Source organism: Symsagittifera roscoffensis, chromosome 3, assembly GCF_963678635.1.
Source record: "Symsagittifera roscoffensis chromosome 3, txSymRosc1.1, whole genome shotgun sequence".
Taxonomy (NCBI): Eukaryota; Metazoa; Xenacoelomorpha; order Acoela; family Convolutidae; genus Symsagittifera; species Symsagittifera roscoffensis.
In genome coordinates this window covers 51,990,679-52,009,005 of record NC_087064.1, presented here as the reverse complement: position 1 = coordinate 52,009,005, position 18,327 = coordinate 51,990,679, and the positions used below count along the sequence as shown (strand labels likewise).

The 18,327-nt window shown below is 36.2% G+C and overlaps 1 protein-coding gene across 2 annotated transcripts; it reads left to right on the top strand.

Moving 5' to 3' along the window:
* Window positions 1-787: 787 nt before the first annotated feature.
* LOC134841163 (alpha-1D adrenergic receptor-like) lies at window positions 788-18,139 on the top strand. Of its 2 annotated transcripts, none has more exons than XM_063856966.1 (8): window positions 788-1,130; window positions 12,500-12,727; window positions 13,979-14,163; window positions 15,219-15,361; window positions 15,621-15,932; window positions 16,174-16,346; window positions 17,116-17,256; window positions 17,570-18,139. In XM_063856966.1, exons 2-8 carry the CDS (start codon window positions 12,531-12,533, stop codon window positions 17,715-17,717), a joined length of 1,299 nt encoding a protein of 432 aa, XP_063713036.1. In that variant the 5' UTR covers window positions 788-1,130; window positions 12,500-12,530; the 3' UTR covers window positions 17,718-18,139. The 2 variants fall into 2 exon arrangements, with proteins under 2 accessions (XP_063713036.1, XP_063713034.1); XM_063856964.1 differs by lacking the exon at window positions 788-1,130 and adding an exon at window positions 5,896-7,513.
* The last annotated feature ends 188 nt before the right edge of the window (window positions 18,140-18,327 follow it).

Here is an 18,327-nt window from a genome sequence, read left to right as displayed (position 1 = left end):
CATGCCATTGTTTGCTACAAACATGGTGGTATCCTGAGCAAAGTAATCTGGTGTTGATCTGGAACTCCAGAGAGCTGCTCTCTATAGATAACCAGACTCATCACAGCCCATAGAAAAATTGATAGTTGGAGTTATGATGGCGATCAGATGGCTGGAAGCTCATGTTGAAGAGAACAATTGACAGGAAGCATCGAAAAAAAGCAGTTAGAAGAACTCGATTGTCTGAAGATTTAGATTTTTTTGAGACAATGTGCAAAATCTTGAACATTTCGATGGAATTAAAGAAGATATGGGCAAGAAAACGACTGATGCCAAGATTCAGAGCCATCATTACTGCCTGGTGGTCCGAGTATGCCAAAAGGCATATGTCGAAACACAGCAGAGTGTACAGTTCGTACCAGATGGACATAAAATCGGAAGCTTGCAAGCGAGCTTTTGTAACACATCGGAATGCAGTAACTACCGCAGTGAAAAAAAACATTGAAAAGGGTTGATTGTTGTGGAAGAGAAAGAAGCGAAATGTTGATGGAAGATCTGGGGAGAAATGTGACGCCGTGCCTCCACAACAGCTTCTGCAGAAATAGGGAAACTAATGTAGACCCCCTACCCTCTACCTCCAACAGCGTCAGAATAACCACCGATGTGTTGCAAGACACAAAAACCGAGAGCAAAGAAGCGATGTCACAAGAAGAGGAGATGGAACAGTGACAATAGCCGGATGACAAAATGCAGGAAAGAGAACGATTAGAAGAATTTAGAAGTTTTAGAACTTCCAAACGACGAAAATGAAAAGAACGAAGAGAACAAAAGATTAACAAAGAAGAGAAAATAAAACCGCAGTGTTGTTTTTGTGAGAAAAACTCGAATGAGAAACCAAGCCAACTAAACTTGAAATTGAAACCTAATGGACTTTAAGTTGTTTTAGGTTTAAAATTGCTGCTTTTAGAAATTTAAATTGTGATTTTATTGTTTTCAGAGACACTTACTAATTATTAAGAAACGCTTCAGTGGAGAGTATATATGAAGTATTCCAGTATATTTAAAGTTTAAAATTACTCGCAGTTTAGTGGAGCAATTGATCGGGGCTGACTGGAGTGTGTGCCATTTGACCAAAATGCCGTCAAAAAATGGTTCGTCAAAACAAATTTTATTGGAAGTAGTTCAACTGTACGAAAGAGCAGTTTCGATGATTAACGGTCTTTTTAGTCAAAATGAACAAATTGGGAATGGTCACTTCGAACTGAAATGCTAATTTTTGAAAATTTGTTAAAAAGAAGACTCTTGAGTTTTTTAATTTTCGCGAAAACAGAAAAACCGCGTAAATCAGAACATTGATTTTCGCTGAGAGAAAACAGACAGAACGCTGGAATAAGCGATAGAAACTTACAGTCGAAGATATCGGCGGAAAAGCGTTCCAAGGGTTGGTCCTTCTCCGATGCATTTGATGATTTTTATCTACTGAACAAAAGCAATAGTAGTATAATAATTAAGTAGTAGCACTGTTTTTAGGATTGACCTCATGGTCTGGGGAAACTGAGACCCATCCATGAGCTCACTGTTTTCGAATGTTACCAAGTTAATGACTTTGTCGACTCGAAGTTAATGGACCCCACATAGAACTGGCTTTGGTAGAGACGGTTAAAAGCATTTGAAGCTGTGTTGAAATTTTTTGATTCATTAAATTGCGTTAAAAAACTCCTTAAAACTAACTTTATTTGAGGGAAACTAATTTTTGCAGGAATAAGCTATTTTAAGCGGGTCGAGTTAAAAAACCTAAGCCTGCTCGCTCGCTTTATTCGCTCGAGTTTGGACCATGAAAAAAAGTCAATAAAAATGGGACCTTCCGTCATGCGACGGTATGTGCAAAGGTTGGATAGGGCCGTATCAGCGCTATATAAATACATCGGCAAAATTTCGTAAATAAATCAAGTCGATTTAGACCAGGAAGCAAAATTTTAAAAGCATTATTCTCGACACAGAAAACTTTTTCGAATTGTTTCAATGTCAGTCGAATCACTACTGGAAGGGTTCTTATATGATATATCTCTAGACCCATGAGATAATTATTTGTGGTACCTGATTTTGCGCTGAAAATAATCAACAAAGATAAAACTAGAACTCCCAAATATCAAGTGCCTCCCCATTTTTCAAATGGACAGAACAAAAGCGCGTTCGACCTAACTATTTTGTTTGTTTTGCTCGATTGCTTTAAAGCAGCGCTGTACGGGATCCAATTTTGGTTGGTGTTAAGACTTTTGAAAATAGGCAGAAAGTTTGTATTCGGGTGTTTTCTTTATTTGTTTTCCATGCATAATCAGGTACCACAAATAATCATCGGAAAGAGTCGAATGATATCTCAAATCAAAGCTCAGTCGTGATTCGAAAGAAATTATTTTTTTACGCTTCATTTGTAATCTATGGTTACACTTCAAGTTTAATCTATGTATACTTTTCTATGTGTACACTTCTTTTTCAGGTTAATTACCATAGGTTCCAATATTCATAGCTCCCAAAATAAAAAAAATCAGTCGCTTAAGTTCCAAAATTTATCTTATTGAATTCTGATTGCTTGAAATTTGAGCCAATGGATTTCTGGATTGATTGTATACTGTTGAAGCAGCATAAACTCAAACTGACCGCCGCAGCCGCGCCAACGTGTTGTGAGCTTGCCACCAAAGGCTAGGACTCTATACGAAATTTAGAGCCGGTTATCGCCGCGAAGCGGCGACGCGCGCGTAGCGCGACCAGCGGCGACCTTAAACCGAGAAATAACTCCAATTCCATTTTTTTCTTTCGAATCTAGCGTTTTGTAAAGTTGGCTGAATTGTCTTTGGCCGAATTATCTGTATAATTCTGGCTGAATTGTCTTTGGCCGAACTGTCTGTGCGCCATTTCAACCAATTTGAAACAGATATTTCAGCCAAAAAAAAATCAAGACAAATCGACCAACGACCTTAAACCGAGAATCGGCTAATTTAGTCTTTTGACCAATTGAAAAAATTTGGGAGTTATGCGACTGCTATTTCATTTTGGAACCTATGGGACTGATTTTTCATTTTGGAACCTATGAATGCGCACCCATTTTTAATCTATGAATTTTAAGGAATCAATTGATGTTTTTTAAAATTTTTTATTTTCGAAAAGTCTTGTCGAGAAAACCGAGTAGGTTTTATAATAGCTTATTAATCAGGTTATGCCGTGAAGCTATAGTTAACTTTAGTAAAGCTAGTTTCAGGGTTTTTAGCACCTTCTTCGGAAAAAAACAAAGTCAGAAACAATTCAGCTAAATTCTCAGAAAAATTGTTATCAATTATACTTAAGAAATTATTACTATTGATTGTGAAAAATTAGTTTCAGTAAATTTAGTTTCCCAAAATTCTTGTAGCGCCGCCTTCAGAAAAAAAAAGTTGAAAAAATTCAAACGGATTTTTTTTGATATTTTTTGTTTTCTTTTCCTTTTTTGAGAAAAACTTGTCAGCTATAACTAATATACTATTACTTTTGAATATGCCTGGATTTTTTGCTTTCGTTCACCTCCTCAGATCACACGACGAAAAAAATGGAGAAAGTTAATTTGGAGAAATTTTGTTTTTTCGAGTTTTTTACACTTGCGATAGCGTTTCTTGTAATCGGGAACTAGTCTTTTCCTGTGAGCAACGTTTCTTACATCTTAGTCGCGTTTCTCATTTGCTTTATTGTTGCACCTCAACAACTTTCAGTTTCGTTCCCACTTGGACTTGAGGTAATGAGGTTGCCTTTGTACCCTTTTGCTGGTGCTTCGAGCCCCTGTTCAACTTTTTTCCAGTTTGAATAGAATTACAATGTTTTCGGGAAAAATTGAATGGTCGGACTTTCATTTGTCTGCCTATGTTTTTTCAGCTTATTTGCTAACTCGGGGAATTTTTGTATGTTGTCAGCAATTTTCATTTTATATGCAAGTATTTTTGATTTACTCCTGAAACTTGTAAAATAGATAGCCCTAACGGGTATTTTCTTAGGTTTTCCTTTTTGTTTTTATTTTCAATTAAATTTTGTCTTCTCCCAAATTTGTTCCGGCTTTTGTTTTATCTGTTAATTTACCTAGTTTCGTGTCGCTTTAGAGGCAAAATGTGATGGACTTTTTTTTGAAAAATTCGGTTTTGTGTTGCAAAACTTAAAAGATTTAAAACTTATTGCTCAATTTTTTTTTATGACAACAGTTTCTTACGAATTTTTTATCGGCTTAATGGGCGTCTACCCACTTTTTGTCGGCTAATACTCGGTAAACACTAAAAGCTTATTTAATACTGGTGGTTGTTTTTTCTGTTTTTCTGAATTTATATGCATTATTACCATTTTTTTCGATTTTGTGATTTTCGTCTCATTTTCTATTCGCTAGCTTGCAATGCTGCGCTTGCACTGTATCGCAAGTGATGCCAAGCTATGCTTCGCCTCTGTGTTTGTTATTTTGACCGGAATTTTCTTTGCTACATGCACTATTTTTTTAACAGTGATGCCACGAAATATATTGCTCTGAGCTCAAAATTTTAATTCGTCTAATAAATAAAGCCTTGCCAGCTGGTTCATATAATATAAACTGGTTGATATTATGTTCATTTTTTTAGAGTGGTTCATATTTTTGTCTCAGGGATTCGACCCCCTCGCCAACCAAAGGGTCCCTCCTTTGATATTATTTTATGACATCCGTTTTTGGCCGACCAACCCTAAAATTTTTCTAAAGGCGGTCAAAATTTTCCCTGTTTTCCCGAAAGTTTAACTGCGGCGCAATTTTTTTTTCATAATCAGCCTTGTCAACTGGTTCATGTAATATAAGTTCATGTGAGGTTCGTACAAAAGTTCATATTTGAGCACAGTGGTTCATATTTCAATTTTCAAAAGTTGGCAAGCCTGGATCAATATGAGGGTTAGCCATGAATCTATATTTAGTTTATCAACCCCTAAGTGGCATATTAATCGGGCTCTGAAATCGAGGCAAAATGTTTGTTCTTTTCTGAGTCTACTAGACGCAAAAATATCACCGTACGAATAGGGCGTGGCGTTGAACAGTGACTTTTTTCCTCAAATTTTAATCAGTTTTGGTCAACTGGAAACTGTTTGATAGACGTTAAAGGACATTCAGAGGATTCAGGGATTTGCCCCGATACGATTATTCTCCATTTTTTTGGAGTATTTACTACAAATGCGAGTACATGACTCCTTTATCATCAAATGTTTGTTCCCTTAAGTCCAATTGGTTTATGTTAAGATGAATAATTGTTCAGGTTATTGAAAGGTCTGGGAGCTCCAAACCAAATGGCTTTTGCATACTTTAGGTTAGTAAACCTCAAGCACCTTTATTTGATAGTTTGATCTACCAACATCCAATTTTGGCTGTTTTGTTGCCATGTTTTCCCTGTCGCTTTTTATTTCGATTCATTGGATTCGGTTGTTTTAAGTCTTTCCAAAAGCCGTTTGTACTGGTAGTCGAGTCTCATTAATTTTTGCAGTCCGTTTTTGCATTTAGGAAATAGTTGCAATTGCTTTTGAGCACTTCCTTAAAATTCTGTCCAATTGAAACTCGGCAAGGCTTCTGTGGTGGTCATCATAGCGTTCAATAAATGATCAGTAATTCAGGGGATCCATAGCAGACTGATGCTCGTTTTTTTTCTGAGTTTATTTTTGTTCGACTCGTTTTCCAAATCATTAGTTGGTCATTTTTTTGCTTCGATTTTTCTAAATTTGCCAGATTTGTACTTGATTTATTTCTGAAAACCTTTCGAAGATTACTTCGTCTCAGTTTATGTAATTTATGGTGATTTAATGATAACAGACCGGTGGCGTGCTTTTTTATCTAGTTTTTATCATTTTTTCCACCCAATAATTTCTGAATTTGTTCACAATTTGTTGGTTTGTTTGTCCGCTCCAACTAATCTCGAAACCCCTCCCATTTCTTGTTAGTATCCATTTTTACTAATTCAATTATAAAAATGGCACTTAGCCACTGAAGTTGGTAAAAAGCAAATTAGCCACGAGGTTCCAGTTACTCCTCTGGGAAATCAAAAATTTAATCTGCAGTTGTAACTAAATATCCCTGCTTGGCTGCTTTTCTTTGTCAAAAATCAGACTGTCACCCTTATTTTAATTAACCACGGGTTATACTTTTGTTCCAGTATACCCCACTTCGGTATTTTTATCAACAAAAAAGATCTTACTGATTTTTTCAGCCTTTCGTGTTGTTTAGTTTCAGAAGCCGAATAGTTGATTCCAATATCTTGTTCAAAAATGATGAGGCTCAAGGGTGGAATTGAGGCCCTTATTGAACAAACTAAGTCATCAAATGCTGATCTTATTATACCTCTGTGGCCCAACTAAAAAGCGATTTTTGCATCAATGGCAGCATTAATCAATATTTTGCCTCTAGTTAGCTGATAAGTAGGGAAGAGCTCTCAGCATTGATTATGAAGAGTTCCCTTTGAATTGACCTTTTTGTTTTCAAATCACGAATTAGAGGGGTCGTTTGGAAAAGTGCAGTGAAATGTTTAGTGCTATAAGTATCAAATTTCACTGTTTTCCACGAAATTTAAATTGTGGTTGAGCTGAAAAGTGCTCATTGTCTCTAAGAAAGTTAACAGTTTTAGAAAAATAGAAAAGTGTTTTTGTAGTGCCCAGATAGCAATACAGATGTAAGATTAAGAAGTAACTTTGAATGGGGTTAATTTAACCGCGAATTGTCTTGCGCCCTGGTTGTAAGGAAAATACCCGCGAGACAAAATAATAGGGGCTCTTATGTAGCTGATTTATGTCGCTTGTCATCGTTATTTAGCATTCTTTCCCTTCAGCGCTCGCCTGCATTGGCCTGATTGAATTTCTGTAAACAACGAGCGACATGTCTTATTTTTGAACAACCAGAACCGACGGGGGCTGCAGTTACCTTGTTGCGGAATTCCCTTTCGGTACTAGATTAAAAGACTTCTATCGCTATCGCCTGGGGCTAATTTTCAACGCTCCCCTCTCAGCCACCGCCTCATTGGGTCCATTGATGCTGTGACATTTCGCACTTTTTGCACCTACTTTAACCCTTACTTATACTTACCAACGCTTGGTCACAGCACTGATCATTCAGCATTTGACACCTTAAAGTGCACACATATACTATCATTGAGCTAGTGTAGTCGCAAATGTCCAATTTTAGAACAAATTTGTTAATTTGGCCTGTATAACTTAACTAGTATCAAGTTATACTATCTATAAAATCTTATTTTTCCATGTTTCAAAATTGTTTTACTTGGAAATATATTTTGCTGTTCGAGCAGTTGGTTTTTATAGCATATGGCATTTTCGAGATATAGCCATTAATGTGTCAAAATTTTGCCCTCAAAATGACTGCTTTTTGGCGTTTAATTTATTGTTTTTTCTTTTTCTTCTCCAATTGACGTTTCTTTAACCTCTTGTTTATCATGGGGCATCAGAACTCTAGTTCTGCCGAATTTGACCTTTTCTCGCTAAACAACTCTTACTCGCATCTGTATTACAGGTAAACTTTGAACTCAATTTTCTCAACTGTTCCAGATTTTTTGTTGATCACTGTGTAAAGCATTTTTTAAAAGTCGATCAATTGCTCAGAAATTGATAATTTTCGGTCAACGAATTACTGAAAAAACCCAAGTTCCGATTTTTGGTCGGAGTTCTGATCAATTAATCGATAAAAATAACACATTGCTATTCAGAGCTCTTTTGCTAAAAATCTACTTGTATTGTAAACTAGTTCCCAGGCCTTGACACCCTCGTTCAACACCGGATAATCAATTCAAGCTTATCATGTCTTGATATTAAACCCTATAAGTTCACACTTCGCTAGTTAGAATTTCTACTTTTTTATTAGCATGGCTTAATTAGCTATAAAACTGTTCAACACTTTTGTAACAATCACTGATGCTTTTTTCTTTGTAATGTTTCATTTGGTATTATGTAAGTTTCATTACCCTGGTCCCAGTAAGGAACTGTTTCCTTAAAGTTAATTTCAGATCCCCTGGTATTTTGGTATTTTCAGAGGTATTTTAATTCAAGAGTTCTCTCTCTTTTTTTTTAAAGAACTCGATATCTTTTCTGAGTTTCTTTTTAGACTCCGAAAAGTGTTCAAAACAACATAAAAAGGGTGTGACAATTTTAAGCAAACTACAGGACAGGACAAAAGTTCCTGTGCAAGTCACTACTGTAGAAACCCCCCCCCCCCCTGTTCTTTGAAAATACCTCATGTTTTTGTTTGTAACAGTAAAAAAAATTTTGATTATCATGTGTTCACCAATTCGAGTCCGAGAGGTATTTTTCCCAGGAGAATGGCGACACTGGTTTAGTGTCATTTGAAGAGATTGAATAAAAACAAACGTTTTGTTTGAAGAAGCGCGAAAATTTGAAATGAGATATTTCAGCCAGTTCAACAATTTGAACTAAGACAAAAGCCAAACTATTTATAAAAAGATATTGAGCTGAAAGTAAGTGAGACAAAAACTCCCAAATTTATTTGAGAAAGCATTCATCTCAAAAGTAGATAGATATAGTCACGGTAAATAAAAATGACGTTCTTGATCAGTATTCGGCCAAGTGATCAGTACTCGACTCGATTTGATCAGTAATTGAAAAATAAGAGTAAGTACAAAACTGGAAGTTGTAAATGCTTGCTCCACTGCGCTTACAATTGGCATGTGTGTTAAATTGCGCGTAATTTATTGTTCCCGGCATTTTATATGGTTTGAAGTGTCTTCAGATTTAATAGGCTGACATGTCTCGGTTTAAGAATGGCCTATATGTCTACCGTATTTCAGCTTAAATGTCGCCAATGGAATCTATCTCTGCTATGAAGTTATATTTTTTGCTTGCTCTTGCACCTGCTAATTGCTTTGAATCTGAATCACAATGTCCGATGATTACTTAACTTTTTTTTGCTGTATATATCTAAATTTTAGCTTGATCCAATTGAGCTTCATTCTACTCTTCCGTTTAAAAAGATATGATAGGTACCTTAATTTTTTCAACCGTAGCTTTATCAGCTGTATGTTTACCTAGTACGTTTTGTTTTCACAATTAAAAAAAATCGATTAAAAATTCGTGTGTAAAACATTTTTTTGTCTTTTTTGTTGATTTTAAAAATTGCGTTTCAGTTTCAATTAAATTTTCTTGAAGAAAAACTACCTTTTTTTCCAAATTATTGCAATGTCTACCGTTCTAAACGTTTTATAGTTATGCGTTACTTCAAGGTTTATGCTTGATCCTTCTGTTTTGCCTACTGTATTCACATTAATTAGAGCTTGGCGTATCGTTATCATTTTCGGAAAAAAAATTCTGAGCGAGCAAAAATATCGTATTGCAGAGTTTTCGAATATTGACTGCGTTAAAATTATGGTCCAAATTTTGTTAAAGTTTTTAATTTTTTTTCGCCCTAAATTTGCGTCCCAATTTTTGTTGATATTGTTCCTTTCCATTGTTTGTCGGGGAGAAAACTGCATTGCATGAGATTATCGAATTTTCCTGGTTTCATTTGAAATCAAATGTAAAAAGTGTTTCTGTGATGCCCAACTTGAGAAATGAAAGTTGAATAAGTTCTTAATGAATAAAAATTTCCAAAATTAAGAAATATACTTTTTCATTTTCGTTTATTCAATTTGAACCTCGGTTTTTTGAGTTTTTTGTTCACTGCGTCATAATAGCTGAAAACAAGTTTGCTTTATATTTGAAAATTAGATGAGCCTTAGCCGTGTTAAATTTTAGATTTGATCATTTTGTTCGTGCTTTGCAGCTTTTTTCGATGTTTTATTAGCTTTCTTTCTGTTACCAAGAAAGAATTGACGAATTGTGGATATTAGAATTGGTACTTGAGATCTGAACTGCTTTCTGATAATTTCAAATCCATTGAATGTTTTCGTGCATTTAGCCACGGGTCTAGGACTAAATCCCCCAGGACAAAATCCCCCGCATTCGAATTCAACAAAACAGCGACACTAAAACTTGAATTAAAAGATGAAAGATAATTAACAGAAAAGAATTTTTGACACAATAAAGAAGATGGTTTTCTAGGAATCGGGGACTTCCTTTCACACCATCCCGCACCCCCACCTTAGTGGAAGCGCGGGATTTTTTTACCCCTAGGGGTAAATTTAGCAGACCTTTACATTGATTGCACAAAATGTCATATTTGGGATTCGAACTCACGCTGAAGGAATCAACATTGTTTTCCATTCACTTGCCGTACTGACTGTGCCAAGTGGCTAATTAATTTTTGCAATCAAAGCTCATTCTTATAGGAAGTCAACTGAATGTTGGAATCTTAAAGTTGCTAAAAAGTCACGTCAAAATGGCGATGCATGTATAAATGGAAGTCAGTTCAAAATGGAATCAATAGAAACATGAAATTATATAATGTGTACAGTTAGATTTCCATTATACTGAATAAAATATGGGGGATTTTGTCCTAGGGGGATTTGGTCCTATGGGGGGTTTAGTCCTGGGGGATTATATCCGGTGGGATTATATCCTGGGGGATTTAGTCCGCGAGCGGATGCCCACGCTTGGGTCGAAAAATGTTCTGGGTTTGAATCCGGTCGGATTATGAAAAAGTTTTGTCTCCGGGACTATCGTTTTGTCTGCTTTCGTATCCGCTTAGTTTTTAAAGCATATATATTTTTTTTAGCTGCTAGGGGGAGATTTTGCCGTACCTCAAATTTACCACTAATGATTTTGCATAATTTCCTGATTTTTTTCCTGTGATTTCACTTAAAAGGTTTCTTCGTTTTGAATCGTAATTTTAGGTCGTTTCAGTTGTGTCAGTTTTTATTGTTTGGAGGGCGAAATAATTTTGTTTATGCGTTCGTGACTCGGATGGGGGGGCGTCAAAACTTTTTTTAGTTCGAAACTATGTTCCTTAGTATTGTCTGCTTAGCTGCCGCTAGGTAATTTTCATTGCATTGGGTCAAATATTATGTAGCGGCCTTAATGAGAAAAAATTTTTTCTTAAGAGCGATTTTGCCTCTGCCCAATATGATGCTATTTAGTGTGTTTTAGGCTTAGCAGCAGGTATTCAATTGAGGATTTCTCATCTTGAAGTTTTTTCTAATCTTAAACTCTTTTTCGCCTCTTTTTTTACTTGTACCTTGTTATCGGGAACCAGGATTTTCCATTAAATAACTTTCTGACATATCTATTAGGAACTGAGTGTTGTTTATTGTTAAATATCACTAATCGTCGCTCAGCTGCGCAGTTATAATAGAAAAAAAAGCCTATTGAGTCCCTGAAGGTCTGGGGATCGATTCTCGGTCGGGGTGTTTTTCGCTATTTATGAAATTTGATTTTTTTTTTCGTATAAATGTTTTCAGCTCAATTCTTGTCGGCTTAGTTAATGTTGTTTGATATACGCTCAGTTTGATCCCGCTGAAATGTTAAATATTGTGATCACCAGAGTAGATATATTTAACGATCGAAATTTGAAATAGTTTTTTTGCCGATCATCTTTTAAGCTTGCTGGTTTTCGATTGAAGCTCTTTCGGCTTAGTAATTTAATGGTAGCTTTCCTTTCATGCTTGATGAGGCGTCTTTTTATGCAATAACGTATATCGAAATGGTAGGAAAGGTTTTTATTGTTCCGACCATTAAAAATGGGGAAGAAATTTGTATTCTGATGTTCGTTTTTTTTTTCATCACAAAATAGTCATACGGAATGGGTCGAGTGATAACTTCAACAGTTTCGAGAAAAGTTGTTCAGAATTTTTCAATTTTTAGTCTAAATTGGAGCAAATAAAGCGAGCGAGTAGACTTACATTATGAGGAAAAGCTAATTTATGCTTAATTTAAGCCGTGAAAACTGAGTTTTTTTTCCAGTAAAGTGTTTTAGAAGCGCCATTTTGGGAATAGGAAACTTCGAAACTTCAAAAATTGTCTGTCAAATTCGAATTTGTAGCTTTTTAAAATTTAGTCCACATTTATAAGGTTTTTAATTTCTCGGTCATAATTTTTGAGTTTTTTTTTTTTTCATTAGATCAGGGGCGGATCTAAGGCTTTCTCGTTTTCTCGAGGAAGGGGCTGATTTTCCGAAAATTTCCGAATTTTTAGGTCGAGCAATTTGATTTTCCGAGCTCTCCCAAATCACTATAAGATCCTGTTTTGACCAAATTTTCTACGCCGCTAATAAATCTTAAAAAAAAACAGGCCAAAGAAAGGCGATTGTATGCGCTTTTTGGAAGGTATTGACTTTTTTGGCGGGCGCTCCCACCTCAAAATAAATTTATATTGGCGCCTTTAGACAAGTTTTGGGGTCGATCAGCTGGTGCTTCAATCATCAAACAGGCAACAGTTGTTTTCTTGATTCCATGATGTCCTCAAGAAATTTTTTTGCACCTGAACTGTCTCAATTTGTACCAGAATGTTGACAAATCTTTTTCCAAATAGTTTTCTCCGTCCCAAAAAGTATGTTCTCTTTCTGTAGCGCCTCGCCGTTGTCTATTGTTGACTTACTTTAGTGTGTTTGTTTCAGTGAATCAGAATGCAAAGTGGTAGCTCTGGTGATGCTGCTGCTGGCGGTGGTTGGCTCCCTCTTCAACATCTGTGTGCTGGTGGTGTATGCAGGCAAGAGGAACAAGTGTACCTTCGAGGTTTTTGTCTTCTTCCTCGCAGCTGTCAACCTCTCAGGTTCTTTGGTGGCCATGCCAGTTGAAACTGTGGTTGTATGGGCGGATTCAAGAGAGGCATGCAACTCACCGCCGTTAGTGTTGCAATCAAAAATAGCTTATGTGACATGAGACGAATATCGGTATACCTCTAAAAGCCGGTCTACTTGTTTTTGCCGATCTACTTGTTCATTGAGCAGAAGTAATGATTGAAATTTAAATAGATTGCTTGATTGAAAAGTCTTTTTAGTTTTACGCGGCCTGTTACCTTTTATCAGAAATTTAAATGAACAGAAAATTGGGCTTGCTTTTATTTGAAAGTTTGGTGGTAGGTCAGTAAATCGATGTATCAACAACCCGAAAACGGGCAGACCAGAGCAGTAAACTGAAAAGGAAATTACTTGATCAATAAACCAGAAATTCTGAAGAAGTTGTTCAGTAAACGGAAAGTGTATTAGTTAAACTTGCCAGGACTTATGCGCAACATTATTGTTCCGACTTTCGATACGAAAGTAACGGAATATTTGTGCTCGGGGTGGGGTTTTTTTTCAGACAAATTTCGACTTTTTAACTAGCCATTTTTGACGGAATTTTTTAAAATCATTCAAAAGGTATTGTTGTCCTGAGCTTAAATTTGAAAAGATATTTCACCTGTGATCATTTTTCGTAAAGTTATGAGGGTTTAAAGATTGCCATTTGGGACAATTAACGCGCAATCTTAGAAATCGCTCCAAATTGGTTGAACGAAGCTTACTTGCCATAATTGATTTGTTACAAGGAACGAAATCTATCTTTTTGTAGTTTATATGGCGTGTGGGTGGATGATTTCCATAAATATTTCAAATTTTAGAAAAAAAAATTTCATTTTTTTTTTCATTTAATTTTTTTATGTATTACTGCTGCTCAATAAACCTTAAAAGGCAGTTGGAACATTCAGGGCTTCGCCCTGATACGAGGAGTCTTGTTGTAAATTAAGTTACACAGCTTAAATTTTAGCTTATTTTTGAGCCAGTAGAGCGATCGAGTAACGTTCGTTATGTGAAAACTAAACTTGATTTTAATAAAAAGAAAACTGGTTTTGGAAGCTGCATTTCAAGCTTCAGCTTCATTAAAGTTGATATATTTTGAATCATTTTGCTTGTCATTTAAGGCAATTATAGCCGATTATGTCCAATTCATCAACTTTCTACGCGTTTGTATAGTTATCTTGTCAGACTACGCTAAAAACGACACTTATTTGGAGAAAACCGTTTTTTTAGTTTTTTTAAAATGTGGTCAAAAAATTCTGTGTTACTTCCACAGCAACCGGCTATCATTGCTCCTTTGATTTTTGGTTCGTTTATTAGCGACTACACGTTGGTGGTGACAATGGTGCTGGAGTGTGCTTCCATCCTGTCTCTCCTCAACATAGCGGTAGACAGGTACTTCTCCATCTGCTGGCCCACGCACAGTGTCATCACGGAGTCCAGGGCTCAGCAGCTATGTGCTGTAGTAGTCGCCGTCGCACTTCTACTTGCTGTCATCCCATTCTGTAAGTTGCCCTGCTCAGAAATAGCAGACCGCAATTTATTGGGTCAGAACGCTAAGTTTGCGGTGTATTTCCATTTATCAAATAATTTTCATCGTCTTCTCTTCACCACAGTTTGGTGTTTCAAACTAGTTAGGTTTTCTTGGAGAAATAGATGTTTGCTTGACTGAACTGTGTTTTTTGCTCTAATATAAATTTTTTTAAATTCTGTTTTTCGTCCCATTCCTAAAACGGCGTACATTGATGAAATTAGCTTTCTAATCCCACCAAGCATCCAGGTTTTTTTTTAAACAAATTTCTTGTTAGCTGCCTATTTTGGAGTTATTACTGTCGATAGTTTTCAATCTAAATGCGTTTTGATATATAAGAAACGGTGGAGTATCATCTTCAAAGCCAGCTTGGAGATTTTCTTTTCTCATAACTCATTTGCATTTCAAGCATCATTTTCTCAACAATTGATAAAAAGTTTATCAAGTTGCTCGAGCAAGAAACGTGAGGTCGTTCTTTATGATAGGTGTAGTGGCCTTAAAATCGCAAATGCTATTTTATCTACAAGTGATTCTCTCAGCTCAGTTGTTGACAGCATGTAAATCGTGAATAAAGAAACTCTTTTTGACACAGTTCATGGTCTTGTTATATGGGCTAGCGTGCTTCTATGGAATTTCTTTAACAATAACAAGTTTTTTTTTAATTGGCTTTAAGCGTCATGAAAATTCTTGTGCTACTATAAAAGTCTATCAAAGTACCAAATGCCAATTTTTTGAGTAAATAAAAAGTTTTTGGATTAAACAAAGACTAGGAAGAACTCCTACAGCGCTGCCCATGATAGATAACGCATGAAGTAATGTTTTAATTTATACTTGTGGAATTCCTTATAATATTGTTTTCTCTTTTTCTACAGTTCATTAAATAAGTTGAATTGTTTTTGTAGGTGTGGGCATGTAAATTTATTCAAGATATCTTGCCTTTTGAATGATGTTTTTGTCAAACCGAAAATTTGTGCTCTCTTGCTTCTAATATTTTTGTGAAACCTCTAATATTATGAGTGTTGTTGTCAGGTCTTTCTGAGAGTATAATGGAGATTCATTTGATCTACTCTGTGGCGGCTGCCATAGTCCTCCTCTGCATCAGTCTGTTGTATGTCATGGTCTTCCTCAAAGTACGAGCCACAGCATCCAGATTCAGACGCAACCGGTTCCAGGTGAGAGATGCTTTGAGCATCCGATTTGCTGTAATTTTGTATCTGTTAAAACTATTAGTAGGCACATCTGAGATATTACTTCTTCGGTTATCTACTTTTGTTTATGTTGAACAGGAAGTGAGTTCTTTGTCGATTTGGTTTGTAACTGTCAAGAACAAGCGAAGTATGTAGACTTATAAGCTATCCTTCATTAGTCAAAAATTAAATGCAGAGAAGAAAACTTTATTTTACACTTTGCACGAATTTTTGTCGTTTTCAGGCCGCTCAGCGATCACTGACGATTAAAGATAATTCTAAAGATTCTCAAATTGCATCAACATCAGTGTATACAGTGGCTGCCGATCTCAAAAAAGGGAGCACCAGCCAGAGTCTCCTAACCGTGGAGTCAATCCAGTTTGCAGAACGAAGATCTAGCGGGGCACCACGGACCCAGAGTATTAGTATTTCTCAAATACATGAACACCAGCCGACATCTGATGGAGTGAGCAATTCAGCTTTACAGTCGAGTGCAATTGATTGTTTAATTGAATTGGATCAGACTGAGCAACCAGGCACGTCCCGGCCACATGAGGTAATCTAGTCTAGGTCATTTTCTAATTGCCCACTATGTGCAATTTCAATTTACATTAGCTCTTACTTGCAGACAAAATATTGCACTTCAACTAATAACTTGTACTGCTAGTGATGAGATATAGTGCAAATATATCTGAAGCGTTGGTGGCGATCGAACTAAAGGCCACCCAAAGTTTTTTGTGACTAAATTACTAGAAATGAATATTTTATTATGACGAATGTGAGCTTTATTTGATCAGGTTGTTCGGGCTGTGGGCAGTTTGAGTTCCGACTTGATCACTTTGGCCGACGAGAATCCGAAAAAGGATACTCGTTCAAGAGCTCTTCCTCCTCTCCCTCCTAATTCATCCAGAATGTCAATGGCGAGAGCGAATCGCGCCAGATTTCAGTGTCACCGACAATCTTCCGAGAAGTACGTCCGTTTAAAGTTCGGTCTCAAACTGTTTTGGCTTTTTTTATTCGATCAAAAATTACTCCAAACATATACATTCATTAACTGTCTAAACTATATCTTCGCAAAGCTTTTATGTAGCCCAACAAATAGGCAGGGTTTGGTTTTTTCAGCTTTGTATAAACATGTTTATATTCGTTTGATAGCCAAAAAATGTTATTTTTACTTTATAAACCATCAACTTAGTAAATAAAAACGTTTTCGAAAAACTTTTTGCACCCACTTTTGGAGATTACACCTTTTTAAACTTTTGTTGGGCTACATAAGAGGCTTGCAATGATATAATTTTGTCAGTAAATGAACAAATAGATTTGGATTAATTTTTGATTGACTAAAAAAATGATTGTTTTTTGGGGTAAATTTTTGGGCCCGAATTTTTCTGAACAAATAGCGACATGTTTTTTCTAAGAAAATTCAATCAAGATTGGTCTTTTTTGTCTAAAAACACCCAATTTGAGAAAAACGCGTTTTAAATTTCAAGTTTCAATTGTTTTTGCCGGGTAATTTAAATCAGCACTGTATTTCGTAATTAACGAGTTCCATTCATAAATGGCGGTTACTTAGTTGACTAGAAGCGATGGCCTCAAATTTTTCGGTTTATCCCTAAAATTTAGTCACTGGAAATTTTTGCCCTCAAATGGTTGGCTTCGTTCCATATTTACCTGCGTATTTTTGTTTTTTGTGCCCTTGAATTTTCTGCCACAAATGGTTGCCTGCTTTGTTGTCGTAGGGGACTTCATGAAGCCATGCAGAGTAGGACGGCCAAGATCCTGACCATCATCACTCTCTGCTACGCCCTGTGTTTCCTGCCCTCCAGTGTGATCAACTTCATATTCTACATCCACCCAAACATCTTCCTCGCCAACCCACCGCAAGCACCACTCATCACTTTCAAAATATGATCACCACTGATATCCAATAGAATCACAAGATTTAGGCTGTATCAAAGTTCTCAGTGACTGATAACATGAAGGAAAACTTTAAGTTTATGTTAACTTCCTTACACAGAGCGCAAGTTTCATGTAATTAAATAGATGAATCAAAATGACACGATGCCAAACTAACAAAGAACGGTTGAAAGTTTCAAGGTTGCTTACCCCTGTATAGAAATCGACTGCATTTTTCATCATTCCATAAGCTTAAATAAAACCTCAATCAAGTGGTGTTTGCGTGGTGCTATGCAGAACTGTGACGTGGCTTGTGAAGCACCTGCAACTGCTGTACAATTTGAACTTCGTCCTGTCCCCGAGTGTCTATTCGCTATTCTCCGAATCATTCCGAAAAGACGGTGTCGCCCTCACGAATCGGCTGAGACGAAAACTCACTATTTAAGTTTCTCTTCAGGGTGAGATTTTCCTTCGGCTGAACATGCTTCGAAGAATTCAACATGCTTGTCTTCATAATCATCAGTAATTGTCTATTAGAGAATGTAATGAGAACTTGTTTCAGTCTCAACTTGTTTTCTAGTCATTAGAAGATTTTATTCTAAGTTTTATATTTGGGTTGGCCTGTGAGTTTCCCTTAATTTGTATATTCGCATTGTTTATAATTTATTGATAAACACTTTAGTATGTAGGATTATGCCTGGTTTGATTTCAATGCAGATCCATGTTCTAGTAAACTGTGAAAAATTGATACAGATTGTTAGCTTTGCCATGTATGTCGCCATTGATCAAATTTCAAAGCTAACCCCGATTATGGAAGAGAATTAGCTGTAGTATAAATGTTGAATTCTGAATTGAGTTTTTTTTAAATATGCTTTACAAGAGCGGACTTCCGTCGACTTTTTGATAACTAGAGCGCTCCCACAGGCGATTAATAGTAAAGAAAATGGCGCATTTTCCTCAAAGTTAATTTTTATTGGCGCCAATGGAGTCTTAGTAAAGTTTTGGGCTGATCTGACGAATTTTGATAGATTACAAAAGTACCAAATATGTATATT

Coding starts and splice junctions, on each gene's coding strand:
- LOC134841163 (XM_063856964.1), top strand. CDS start 7,437: ATGGGGCATCAGAACTCTAGTTCTGCCGAATTTGACCTTTTCTCGCTA. Junction 7,514..12,499: donor TACTCGCATCTGTATTACAG/GTAAACTTTGAA, acceptor TGTTTGTTTCAG/TGAATCAGAATGCAAAGTGG. Junction 17,257..17,569: donor ATCTTCCTCGCCAACCCACC/GCAAGCACCACT, acceptor GGTGCTATGCAG/AACTGTGACGTGGCTTGTGA.